Source organism: Zootoca vivipara, chromosome 3 (genome assembly GCF_963506605.1).
Source record: "Zootoca vivipara chromosome 3, rZooViv1.1, whole genome shotgun sequence".
In the NCBI taxonomy this organism is placed as follows: domain Eukaryota; kingdom Metazoa; phylum Chordata; class Lepidosauria; order Squamata; family Lacertidae; genus Zootoca; species Zootoca vivipara.
Window position 1 is genome coordinate 26,631,779 of NC_083278.1, and position 14,475 is coordinate 26,646,253.

Consider the following 14,475-nt stretch of genomic DNA (forward strand, 5'->3'; position numbering starts at 1 on the left):
TCTGGGGCACAGACTCATGAAAAAGAAAAGATTGCTGGAAAGGAAACGACCATTGCAACAAACGCTTCCCACCCCATGATGGACTGCTTTGCATGATGGACAGTCATACCTTGGTTCTCGAATTTAATCTGTTCTGGGAGTCCATTTGACTCCCAAAATGGTTCGAGAACCAAGTTGGGGCTTCCTATTGGCTGCAGGACCTTCCTGCAGCCAATCGGAAACCACGACAGACATTCGGCTTCCAAAAAACATACCAATCACTTCCGGTTTGGGAGTCAAAACGTTCGAGTTAAAAGGCATTCAGCTTCCAAGGTACGACTGTATTCTGCCCTCTTCTTTAGGGTCCTACACGTATCTAAGGGTTGCCACTCTGTCTACTTAGAGCATGTAAGTTGAAGGCATAAAGGGAAGAATGAATTCTTGAGACTTGTGAAAGGCGGAATTCATCCTGGGAACATTGGAAAAGCTTCAGTGCAAAGAATGCCTCTGAAAGAATTGGGCCTTCAGTGGAGCAGAGAGGGAGGAAAACTGACCTCACCACATTTGTAATGGGTGTGCCACAGTACTTCCTTGAAAAGAAGAGTGATTGGTTCGTCTTCAAGCTACAAGAAAGAAGATTCCACCTAAACATTAGGAAGAACTTCCTGACAGTAAGAGCTGTTCGACAGTGGAACATGCTGCCAAGGAGTGTGGTGGAGTCTCCTTCTTTGGAGGTCTTTAAGCGGAGGCTTGACAGCCATCTGTCAGGAATGCTTTGATGGTGTTTCCTGCTTGGCAGGGGATTGGACTGGATGGCCCTTGTGGTCTCTTCCAACTCTATGATTCTCTATGATTCTGTCTCGTCACAAAGAAAACAAACTCATTCTTGAAGAACCCTTCCAACCAAATAGAAAAGGGCACAACACCATTCATGCTGGGCTGCTAAGTACACAGTTGCTTTCATGCTTCCTGCACTGGCTCTCAGGAGATACTAGTCATTCTCAAAGAGCAATTCTCATTAGAATGGCTCTGCAAGGCCCTGGGTTAGCAAGCCAGAGTCAGAGCAGGCCTTTTCAGGAATCACCTATATGGTAGTCCTGTCCCCAAATCCAATAGGATATAAGGGTACCCAATGTCCTCCTGACTTTCACTGGAAAAAAATAAAATCTTCCAAACACCCTGGAGGGGGCAAAAAGTGAGTGTGGCTTTGGAAGGAGAGGCACAAAAGACCTTCGTCAAAAGAAACTGGGAACCAGCCTCCTCTCTCCAGACTTCCATGTTTATTCTTGCCTATCTGGGTCAAGAGGAAAGGCTTATATTGATGCAGAATACACTGCCTCCAAAGGGAGAGCTGCCTTTCAAGAAGTTATACATTATGTACATATACGTATGCAGTGCTTTTTTTCTTAAAAAATGTTTAGGGGTTATCTCATTTTGACTCAAGAAAACCACCATTTTATAGTTCAAATCGGGGGAAATAAATACAGTAAATGGACAAAAGTACAAAGGTTCACAAAATGTTTAGGGGTATGTATACCCCTGCGTACCCCCAGAAAAAGTACTGCACACTGTGCATGTGCTATATGCTAACATACAAAAATTATAGTTACAGGTAGTAGCCATGTTGGTCTGCCGTAGTCGGAATTTTAAAAAATTCCTTCCAGTAGCGCCTTAGAGACCAACTAAGTTTGTTATTGGTATGAGCTTTCGTGTGCATGAAAAAGTGTGCATGCACACGCAAGCTCATACCAATAACAAACTTAGTTGGTCTCTAAGGTGCTACTGGAAGGAATTTTTTTAATTTTGTTTTTAATACAAAAATTATGTTATACTTGAAGGGGGAAACCCAACCATTTCCATTTCTCTAGCTGCCTAAAAGGACAACAAACGAGAGCTTGTAAAGCAGCCCTTACAGAAACAATATTCAGCACTACAGAATACATATGTGTATTCTGGTTTTCTCAACATGAAATACCTACATAAATATCTCTTAATTCCTCTGTGACAGTGTATCTCCTGCATTATGAGCACTGCTAGGATTTTATATGCTAAATTCTAGAGACTAGTAGTTTGAACACTAACAATGGGAGATTTAACGACAATAATATGCAGTTCTTGCCAAACTGACATATTACATATGGACCAAAGAAGGTGGGCAATGCTTTTTATAAAGAATTGCCAGTCCTTTATTCATTACTAGAAGGGTAAAACATACCTAATTCTGAATAGTAATAATGTACTTGGATTTGTGCTACTGTGTTTCTGTCACTGTCCTTGTGCAAGTTATTCTTTCTGATAACACAAATATCTCTTTCTTAGAAAAGTCATTTATTTTATTTATTTATTTATTTATTTATTCATTTCATTACACTGATGTTGGTATTAAAAGCTTTCCTGTTGGATAGTCAAATGGCAGTTTACCTGCAATAATTTCTCGGAGTTTTGGATCAAGGTTCACTGTACATGGAAGAAAGATTTTTACATCACGTGCTATGAGGACTGGAGTTCGTGAAGACAAAAATACTTCAAAGTTGCGAATATCCCCATCAATTTCAAGCAGAGGTTCGACGTCTTTAGTTGTTGGAATATTCTTTGAAATTCTACAGAAAGCAAAGTAACTCCGCATTATAAAGTCCTGAGTTAATTCAGGCAGAAGGTTTATCAGGCATTTCTGTCTAGCTGAGGATCACAAACCTAGTAACAGATCGTTACTAACTTAAACATGTTCCTGTCCAAATCTTTCCTCAAATAATTCACATACAACTTGTAAACCAATGCAGCTTTTCACATGTTCAATCTATGCAATGCATGACTGGGACTGCCGCAAAACAAAGTTAAGAATGAGAACAAAGAGTTAAAGTTTTTTGGTTTTTGGGGTTTTTTTCAAAACAAGATTCCAAAAGAAAAGGAGCTGAAGACTTAGATGAAAAACCACAGCTGAGAAGTCACATGAAGCAAATTAGCTGAATTTTAATGCCAGCTCTGCTTAAGTCTGAATGTGAACAGTGTTCTGCATATGATGAACAATACTCCTGTTCAGAGGCTAATAGCCTACTGCTGTTTTATAGATTGAAATCTCTATTCTAACCTTCTGAGCTCAATACATTAAACTATTATGTTGAAAGAGATATTTATGTAAATGATAATCTTTTGGTGAAGGCCCACAAATCTATGTGTCTGTGTTACTCAACTTAAAAAAAGGAAAACGCTCACACACAAATTTTTGCTAACTTACATGCCCTTAAAACCCAAGTTAGTTCAAAGACTACACATTCTGCAATGGAGGCAGCAGTATTCTTGTTTTGGAACATCTGCTGCTAATAAACCTTAGTTTCTCTTAATGCAGTAGTAGAAAGGACCATGGAGGAACAAAGTGACCATGATTTGCTCTCCTGAAACACATGTTCACACTAAGCCAAACTTTAGTGACCCAACCAGGTCAATATGTGCACATTATTTTGTGCCAAAACTGAGAAAAGGAAGATGGGAAGTTGCCACAAAGTTAATGGTGGTTTGTTGGTGCTCTTTTATGTTTCGTTGACCGCTCAAACTCTCATACACTATGAATAATGTTTTGGTTAGTGATCAACACTGTGAGGCAAGGCACTCACATGCACGCTACAGAATTTGGAAGCCTGAATTGCTTCTTGCTAAACTCCTTTTTATTTGTCTTCTGTTTATCAACGGTAGCAATTCTATCAACAGTAAGCCTCACTGAACACAATGGAACTTGTTTCCAATGCATACACAAATTTGGGTTGTACATTTCCATTTTTTCCAACTCACTTTTTCCTGGAGATTGTTGCCTTTTGAACTTCTGCTCTTCTTATCTCCAAATTTTACAATTCACCCTACCTTTGCTCCTTCAACGCAAGATTAGGATGAAGCCAGGCAGAGCAAACTACGCTTATCAGTTATACAAGGTAATTAACAGAATGTTTTGTTCTTTCTTTCTTTTTTTCTTTGCATCAATAAACTTTGCCTTGTATTAAGTAGATGGGTTACTCAGGGAGTTGAATTTTAAGGCTACAAGGAAGTTAGCAAGAGTAAACACCAGGAATTTCTGAATGTTTCAGAATCGGAAAATCATGTATCTTTTTAGAAGGGCGGATAAATACAGATAGTGTCAAATGGTGGGTGTAAGTTCCCCTATTACAAGGCTTCAGTGATGGTTTGAAGGACCTTCCATAAATATGAACCTTTTGTCTACTACACAGACAGTGGAGGTGGTCAAAATAGAAAGATCAATCAGATGGTGGGAATAATGGGAATATAATAGAAAGGGATTAAATGTATGGTTGGATTGAGAATGCTAGTTAAGAGATGGTCAGTAAGAGAGGCTGGGTGTAGAGGGAAAGGGGAAAAGGTAAAGAGTCTGAGAGAATGGGTATTCTCCAATAAAGAGGACTGATGTGTGTGGGTATGTTTATGTGTGTTCATGCTATGGGTTGTTTGGAAGTGTAGGCTGCTCATCTTGAAACAAAATTTGCAAATCCAACTATTACAGCTTGTTAAACAAGAAACGAGGCAAATTAGCAATCAAGTAAAAAATCAGAAATAGACCGTTGATATCAGGCCTGTCGTACCACTGAGATATGTATAAGAACACTAAGAATGTAAAATAAGGACAAAGTAAAATTGTGTACTAAACATATGCATATCATTTCTGGCAGCCAAACTAAGTAATTAGTGGAAATTAGATAATTGGGTATATTTTAAGGCAAGCTGAAGGGGAGAATGCAATGAACACAAGGAGGAATTTGCTAACAAAAACAAGGCACAGCCAAATAACAATATCTGGGTTGTGCCAGAATACAGACATGGCATATAATCTTGCGGAGAAGATGGCACATCACGTGTGTTGCTGGTTTATTTCCTTCTTAACGGTAACAGGCCATGGGATGGGGTGGGAAGTACAGCTGGCTAGGCAACTAGTTAAAAAAGGAGCAATAGGCTGTCCTCCCTTCAAAAGCTTTGACCACTGTTTCTGTCCATGTGGACCACTGGAGGCAGACTCCTTTTCAGCAGATGGGTGCAATCAATAGCAGAAAGTGTCTATCCCACCAACTGTTATGTTTATCTGTATAGCGAAACTCTGAAATCCGCTCCCACACGAGCCAGCGATGGCCACCAACTCAGATGGCTTTAAAAGAAGAATAGACAAATTAATACTGTGACCTCTATGATCTCTAATGAAGGGTGAGGCTATAAGTGGCCACTAGCCATGATGGTTATGATCTACTTTACAGGCAGTATGCCTGTGAATGCCAGCTGCTTGGAATCACAAGTGAGGAGAGTGCTGTTACTCTCAGGTCCTTCCCACAGCCATCCCACTTTGAGAAAAGGATGCTGGACTAGATGAGCCACTGGGAGGTGGGGCAAGAAAATGTCAGGATAAGCTATGGGAGGGGAAAATGTTACATATTACAAAAGTAATTGTAAGCACACGCTGACACGTGGGTTGATCTAATGCAGTGCCCTTGCAAGAAGACCCAAATTTCCCATTGAAATAAAAGTACTTAACCCTTGTCTGGACTGAACCATAGTGGCTGCTTTTGGATGCAATATATATTTTAACAAGAAATCAATAGAACCTCATATATTTCTCCCTCTCTCCCTTTAACAAAACTGGTTAAAACTATCCTAAAATAGAAACCCGCTACCACCTACTGGAGAGCAAACCTTTTTTTAAAAAAAATACCTTGTACAAATGTTCTCATTTTTAAAAAGCACCCTACAAATCTCAAATACAGTTTATAGAATGAGTAATTATCATTTGTCTAAATGTGGTATTGGAAAAGTAGACAGAAAATGCTCGAGTTTTCATTTCTCTTTTCTCAGTTATGTATATGTTAACAAAAAAATCTCAAATGATTTAGACAAAGGCTTTTAGCTCAACACATAATTGCAACAAAATTACAATAATTGTCCCAATTAAAATAATCCTGAATGAACAGTTTGTCATCTTAATGTTCTGATGGTTTATAGAAGGATCTACTTAATTAGCTGAAATTGCTTTCCAGTGTTAGTATCAAATGTCATTTGTTAAAAGTTGAACGATTTGGAAAATAATTTAACAAAAGCAACTTTACCAAACATCAAGAACCAACATTTTCCCCCCAGCTGAATAAAGCAAGCAGATGTGTCATCAAATTGCTATAAAAATAAATGAGCCTTTTTATGGGAGGGGGGATTTAAACTTTACTACTGGTACTAAAGATTTCTTATTCTGATTTTTTATCAGCTCAGATTTTTTAATAAAACATGTATCATTTATGTCTTTTCCTATTAACACACTGTAAATACTTTTTCAAACCCTACTAACAACCCAGAGAGAGAGAAATATATTCCATTTGGTAAAGCAAAGTTATAATGCAGAAGTTATATTATTTATCCCAGGAAAATGCTGTTTAAAAGAACACACCAATATATACCCCAGGGGCACTTAGGGCTATATCACATGAGAACATTTTCACTGTAAGAATATAGCTTCCAGGGAGCACAAACCCACCTGAGCCCCCCCCCCCCAAAGCTTTTTCAGACATATTTTACAGTGCTCCTGCTGATCAGATTTCAGTGAGGTAGCTATTGGGAAGCAACTAAAAACCTCTCTCACATTCTTGCTGTCTGGAGAGTATGCACGCCATAGTTTGCAAACAAGGGCTTAAAACCAGGAGTGGAACTGGTTAGTTTCAAGAATGATTTGCATCACTGCATGTGTAATTATATGTAAAAACAAACAAACAGGAAGTGGAGTGAAATTTGGAAAGCAGAAGAAGAGCTCACATTCAAGAATTTGGCTTCATGGTTTGCTGAGTACCAAGCAATATACCTGCACTGGGCCTTGGAATTGTAAGAACAGTCTCTCAATTATAGGTATGAATTAGTGTTTGTAGCTATGCATAACCTGCAAGCCACAAAGAGTACCCCTCACCTATTTCAGTGTTTAAAAGTTACAGAGAAGCTACTGAAATGAACAGGAAACAAGCAGGAAGACAAATACGAATTCTAAATTTAATGTTAAAATGCTGAATGACAGACCTCTTCACCAATATCATTGGTATGTTAGTGCCATCTGCTGGAAGATTAAAGGCTGTTACTAATGAAAAATCCTGAGAAATCTCTATGTGGGACAAGAAGTTACAGTTAGAACTGGATATGGAACAACTGACTGGTTCAAAATTGGGAAAGGAGTACGACAAGGTTGTATATTGTCTCCCTGCTGATTTAACTTATATGCAGAATTCATCATGCGAAAGGCTGGACTAGATGAATCCCAAACCGGAATTAAGATTGCCGGAAGAAATATCAACAACCTCAGATATGCAGATGACACAACCTTGATGGCAGAAAGTGAGGAGGAATTAAAGAACCTTTTAATGAGGGTGAAAGAGGAGAGCGCAAAATATGGTCTGAAGCTCAACATCAAAAAAACCAAGTTCATGGCCACTGGTCCCATCACCTCCTGGCAAATAGAAGGGGAAGAAATGGAGGCAGTGAGAGATTTTACTTTCCTGGGCTCCTTGATCACTGCAGATGGTGACAGCAGTCACGAAATTAAAAGACACCTGCTTCTTGGGAGAAAAGCAATGACAAACCTAAACAGCATATTAAAAAGCAGAGACATCACCTTGTCAACAAAGGTCCGTATAGTTAAAGCTATGGTTTTCCCAGTAGTGATGTATGGAAGTGAGAGCTGGACCATAAAGAAGGCTGATCGCCGAAGAATTGATGCTTTTGAATTATGGTGCTGGAGGAGACTCTTGAGAGTCCCATGGACTGCAAGAAGATCAAACATCCATTCTGAAGGAAATCAGCCCTGAGTGCTCACTGGAAGGACAGATCCTGAAGCTGAGGCTCCAATACTTTGGCCACCTCATGAGAAGAAAAGACTCCCTGGAAAAGACCCTGATGAGGTTTTCTAATTCCTTGATACCATCTTTGCTTGTATGTCCTGGAATATCTGCAGGCCTTTTCCCACCTGGCCTGGGAACACAGCTGCAGAAGCTGAGGCTGCTGAACAGACTCTTGCACTGGGGTGCTGTTTCGGGTTCTTTGGGGGGGCAGGGGGGCTGCTGTTATGGATATTATTTTTTTGCATTATATTATGATTTATGTTGGAATTCTTTGGTTTGGCTGCACATCTGTTGATGTGTTTTATTTATTATTTGTGACTAATTTTCTTATGCATGTAATTATGTAAATTTCATGTCAAAACCATGCTCAAGGTGGATTACAACTATGGAAAGGTGGCACACAAATAAAATGATTAATGAATGTATGAAAGGAGTATCCCAAAAGGGAACAAGGACACACAGAAGGCAGTAAATGTGTTTAATCCTGTACTTAATATCTGTGCGATGTGTAACATGTAACAAGTTTTTGAAGACCTTCACATGCAATATCTAGTCATAATCCTTATATCATTATCCCACACCCCATGGCAGAGGTGGATGACTGCCCAAAGCCTATTCAGTTCATGGCAGAGTAGAAAATAAAACTAGTTATTATACAACTATATAGCAACTAGTTACTATACTACAGCTATTCCTTACATTTATGTTCCCAAGAAGATTTGGATGAATAGAGGGGATAATATCATTAGATTATGTTATACTGTATCCCTGCTACTTTTCCAATGACGGACAAAAGAAAAAACTAAAAGACAGCAAAAGCCATTAATGCCTTACTCTCTTCATTTAACAGATATAATTATACCCCATTCTGTTAATGAGTCATAGCACCTAATCTTTTGGCATTGTAATTAAGAACCACAAGAGTTCTAGTAATCAAAAATAGTAATAGCATATCACAAATGCTCACACCTTTTTTTGTGAGTTTGAAGCATTTGCCCCAACAAACAAAATATTCAGACATATGCTAATTTGTAAGTACCTGAACCCCAAAATAATTTACTCCCATCTACTGTAGACATTTACTTTCTCTCACCCAGGGGAAAAAAGATAGTTAAATGCTGACTTTTGAACACCCACCAACAAATGGAAATTTCAAAATCACGCCTACCTCTCATAGATAGTTTTTAACGTTAGCTGATCTGGAACACCTTCTGTTTCTTCCAAATACAATATGAGCCAAGAGGTCCTGTATGGCCACTGTTCTGTCAAGTTGATCCAGCTAGCCAGTCTATCCCAGTTGAAAGTGATCTGATTAGCTCTCAGTAAACGACCTTTAAAAGATGAAAGGCTGTGTAGGTAAATTTCAAAATCCACAGCTGAGCCATACCTTTATTTGGACCAACCAAAATGTCACCAACAACTGAGCAAGTTCTGAGTTCACAGGAAGGAACTTAATGGCCACATATGGACGTGACGGGAAGTCACAAGTTGGTTTAGCCGTACTGTGCATAAATCCTTCAAGTGGGGCAACAAAGCATACAGCAACTGACTCAGCATTGTATCTAGGCCAGCGCCTAGGAAATCAGGAATAAACCTTGCCTTCATAATTTGAAACCACATTTCATTTCTCTTCCGCAACAGGTTTCCCCTTTCTTTCTCCTCCCACCAGCCTCCCAACATCTGATTCTGGGGGTGCATGGAAGGCTATAGGAGGGAGGGGAAGAAGCGGAAGCCCCACTGCATGAGCAGAAGCTCGTTCTGTTCATGCACAGATAAATGTCACTTCATGTACTTTATACTATCTATGCTTTGCTTTTCTCAAGTTAGCTTCTCTGGTAATACCAGAGGCAATTTGTTGAAAAACCTGATCATTCTGTAATTTTTCAGCCAACTTCACAATTGAAGATAAAAAGCTCTTGATTGAACCCAAAAGCCATGATGCCACAACAGCCTTGTCCCCGCGACTTAGGGGGCCTGGGGCTGCGTGACATCCATGCGGCATGCGCACATGACATCAGCATGCCCTGCATCATGCTGACATCACTTTTGCACATTGCAGGGTGCACGGCCATCACAGGACTTTGTGTGGGCCCGGGCCCTTCAATGAAAATTTGAGGCCTTAGCCCCCACAGCCACAAATAGATGGCAACCCTGCACCACATGTTGATTACTAACCGTAAATAGAAAATCATGCAACTACAGCAGTTTGGCTCATCTGACACTGCCCAAATTTTCTCTGGATAATTTGACTTTTATGCAGTTTTCATGTTTATCGTGAAAACAGTGTGTAATGAATATGGTGTAAATCATTTGATTTCTCATCACCCAAAGTCTCATTTCCATGGTTCACTCTAGAAGACTAGGGAGGAACTGTGGACTTGATCTCCATGAACAGGTAAACTGTTTTTCTTTCCTAGGGCACCTAATGGACTATGGTACATGGCTGACATGCTACACATACCATGGAAACTGTAGGTTTTTAATGCCTCACTTTGATATGTGAAGTATAATAAGGAAACACACCTGTCACAGAAACAATATTTAGCAATCGCCTCATAGTCTGCGGGCTAATATCACTGAACCAGTCTTCTGTAACCAAAAGCTTAGTCAGATCAAAAGACATCTGACGTGTAATGGTACGCTGAATTTGTCTTCTTCTGTAAGTGTCCTAATTTGGGGGTGGGGGTGGGGAGAGAACACAGGTATTATTTGTATGAACTGTTATCATGTTTTACAGTCTACCCAAAAGGCAAGATGTTATATTAGTGCATTCAGAGGTGAACAGAGTTGGACAAACACCAGGAGTCACTAACATACTTTGAAATGTCTCACCAAGAAAAAATATGCAATAATTTTCATTTCAGTGACACTTTTAAACAAAGATAGTGATGTTGCTGTCCACAATATACTATTTCTATATCATAGATTCAAATGCTTATGAGACGTGTAGCTTTCAAAAGTGTGCACCTATGGAGCTTAAAGATCTCAATGTAAGAAACAAATCAGAAATGTACCCGTATGTTTCTTTTCAACATACTAAGGCAACTTGTTAGCAAAAGCTGTATCAAAAAAACTTCCCAAACATAATATTGAATTAATATGTCCTATTTTAAGGTTTCTATGCAGATATTTTTATTATTAGATTTGTTCCACTCTTACTATGTTTGCTTTTGACATATATATTTTTGTAAGATGCCTTATGAGGGTTTACCCTAAAAACCCAGTCCAGGGTCCACAAAGCCACTAAGCTTAAAGGATTCTACCACATCTGAAAGCCAGTCTATGAATATGAACCCAGAATCCATTACCTAAACAGCTGTTTGCTAAAATGGATAACAATAATTTACATGTGTAAATTATGTGTAAAAGATTTCCAACTGGCCATTTCTCACCCGCCTGTTGAGAGCTGTTTTGCTTCCAAGCTTGGTCACATCTCCCAGGCTATTCTGTGAAACCCTTCGATCAACTTCTTCATGGAATCCTAGGAAATGTCTCTCATTAAAACACATTTTCATTTTACCATACTACAGATGCTTACTGCTAAGTGGTAATATAAGCAATCGTTCAAACATTTATGCTATCTTTAAAAAAACAAAACCACTATTGGCATTTGATGCCCGATTATTTATAAAATACTATACCTGCACTATCTGAGTATGGGACATCTCCATTTGTGGTTGCAGCTACCATCATCTTTTTAGCACTACTGAGTCCTCGGCTGTTAAGAAAGACAGGCAAGTGTACGATATTTCTCATGTAATCATGCCCATTTATATTTGAGTCACGGAGCACACTGTTCAGGTTCTGATTAATTGCCTTTATGATGATGTGTGGGTCACTAGCAAAAATTGCAATAAATGGGCCTTTTGAAAACAGGACTCTGACCTGTGAAAAGAAAAAAGAAAAATGAATGAAATCAATGAATTCAAGGAAATCATTGAAATCAATGAATGAAAATTTGTATCCCATGGGTGGTCTAGTCACAGTAAAGATGGCACAAGTGGCTCAGGTAGCAAGACTTTCATGACACTCCTAGACAGAAATTGGAAGACCACTAAGGCTCAACACCCCGCTGCCACCGCCCATCTCTTATTTGTTGGGTTGCTACGCACCCACAGTTCAGCAGGAGGTAAAATGTGGAAAGGGGCTGCAAATATGTACTGTGGTGTGCACTGCGAACAGCACACTCATATATTGCAAAAGATTCTGCTAAGACACAAAGTTCAACAGGCTATGTTTATGGAACACAGATTGGGTTGGATCCAGAGAAGTACTTGCACAACAGGGCTCTCCCACTTTCATCTTGTCACTTCAGCCCTTCACGCTCTACAAGAAGTTGCCTTCCGGGATATTTTGGGATGTGACTAATGGAACTGCTGAAGCGAGTAGAAATGGCAGAAATCAGGAGGAGGGACTGTTGAAACAGTGCCTTCCACTCATGCAAGGGATTCTCTGGATCTTGTTGCTGTTGTTTCTTCAGGTTAGCTCACAATGTTATAGTATAGTTCCAAAACAATTCATGCAATCTTTTCAAGCAAAGATCTTAACTTAGGAGCAAGCCCCCGATATTGGTGGAACATAGGCTCGGGTTTTGAGTTCCAATGAAAGCAAGTCAACTCAAAATAGCTAAATTGTTCTACCTGTATTGGTTTTGGTAAGATTTAGTCACAACTACTTGGTCTGGATTGAAACCAAATATAAAGGAAATATTATTCTCATATACTTGACTGATTTCAGAACACTCAAATGGTTTGATTGCCCAAGAGCACTCAAAGGTAAAATAGTAAAGTAGTTACTTACTGTGTCAAGCATCTGTAAAACTTTGTCCTGCTCACATGCATCCAATCCATCAATAATTACCGCAAGCCTGGTTTGATTCTGAGTAAAGCTATCAATGGTTTTTGCCATCTTTGCCATCAGTTCCACTTCGCATTTAAGAACCTATCAAAATAAAAGTAGTGTTAAAACAGTAGTGTTACCATCCTCCAACACGAATCTCATTGAAATGACACTTTTTGCTTTAATTGTTTAAAACAGTGAACCCTTTTGCACAAATGTATTCCTTAGGTTCACTGGGAATTAAATATAAATCAAGACTGCTTAGAGGTTTTATTTACAATTAAGTAGTGTACAAATTCTATTAAATAAAAGACAGAAATGTTCAATTATATAACTGATGAAGTGCTTTATTCTCATGACTCATGACTCCTTTTAAATTTCAAGTAAAACAAGCACCATCCAATTCAAAGCAACTGCCATAGTTTTTTATGACAATATAATACTTACTTTCATAAACCCCTCACTTTTCAGCTTGTGTAGCTTTGAAGCAGCACTATGAAGCCGTTTTCTCTGTGAGTTTAAGACTGAGTCCAGCACTCGCCACCACGTGCGACAGTTCAAGATGAAGCCCAAACCCACAACACATAGAAATGCTATCAGAATAGCATTCACTGTCATGTTTTCAGGATTCACTTTAAAATAAGCTATAAGAGTGATCCCAGCAACAATGCAGCTCAGAATGAAAAGGAAAATGACGAAGGATGGGAGGCAACAAGTTTTCTTCCATTTCTTTTTACCTATGAAACAAACCAACAACTGCTAAGCACTTTTCTAAGTTCAGCAGGAAACTCAATTACCACCACCAAATTTAACAGTCTGATATTTTAAAACTGAGATGAAATTAGAAGAACAGCAGAGGTGAAGGCAAGCAAAAAGCAGATATAGGAGGTTTTTAAGCAGAAGTTGGATGGTTCTCTGTCATCGAGGCTTTAGTTGAGATTCCTGCATTGCAGGGCGAGGATCCCAACTCTATGATTCCATGATATTCTTGAAAAATATTAACATGAGGTCCCTTTACTTTCCCCCATGGCTTCAAAATGAGTTAGCTGCACAATTTCAGAAATCCTTGTTCACGGGTGAAGAACTTGTGGCCCTCCAGATGTTTTTGGCCAACCCATCGTCCCTATCTTCTGGCCATGCTAACCAGGGCTGGTGGGAGCTAGCTAGCATCCAACAACACTTCTATCTTAGCTGTTATATAAACTACATACAGAGGATTGTTATGAGGCCAGACTAAAAGAGCAAAAGTAATGCCTCTCTCCCGAGAAAAACTACAGATGCAAAGAAGATCCTGAGGATTTTACAGATCTCTGGAGAGCTTCACATTATGTGTTATTCTTTCCACAACTCCTAAGTTTCAAACATTTTTATACCATGGGGATAGCTGCAGACCTTCTAGCTTCTTCCATTTATTATACACTTTCTAAATGTTTCAGGGGAAATGTATTTGCAAAGCAGATGCATTTTTCCTTTGTTACAACAGAAATGGGGGGAAACAGTGATTTGGTAAAATAATAATAATAATAATAATAATAATAATACCTTGAGTATCTTCAGTCTTGAATACTCGGAAAAGACGTGTTGCTAAGAAACCAAATTCCCTCTCGCAGGCATCTGAGAGTGTGGCAATCATTTCAGCCATTGAAGTTTCTCCGCCAACACTGGATAGCCTATTGTAATCTGTAAATAAAAATCTGAAGACAAACACATGAAACAGCTTGATTGCTATTGGCTGATAGAATAAGCTTTTTTTCTGTCATTAAGATACACATCTTTAAACTGCTGGGCTGCTTTTAATACA

At 39.0% G+C, this 14,475-nt stretch overlaps 1 protein-coding gene across 3 annotated transcripts in view; it reads right to left on the reverse strand.

Annotated features, from left to right (window-relative positions):
* Positions 1-14,475, reverse strand: part of KIDINS220 (kinase D interacting substrate 220) — a 59,169-nt gene that overhangs the window by 19,569 nt on the left and 25,125 nt on the right. For all 3 annotated transcript variants that reach the window (XM_035109886.2, XM_035109885.2, XM_035109887.2), the window contains exons 16-23: positions 14,217-14,368; positions 13,122-13,411; positions 12,636-12,776; positions 11,477-11,720; positions 11,228-11,316; positions 10,359-10,503; positions 9,004-9,166; positions 2,401-2,579 (exon numbers count right to left, since the gene is read on the reverse strand). In XM_035109886.2, coding sequence (XP_034965777.2) covers positions 2,401-2,579; positions 9,004-9,166; positions 10,359-10,503; positions 11,228-11,316; positions 11,477-11,720; positions 12,636-12,776; positions 13,122-13,411; positions 14,217-14,368 — 1,403 coding nt within the window. The remainder of the gene's footprint in view (positions 1-2,400; positions 2,580-9,003; positions 9,167-10,358; positions 10,504-11,227; positions 11,317-11,476; positions 11,721-12,635; positions 12,777-13,121; positions 13,412-14,216; positions 14,369-14,475) is intronic.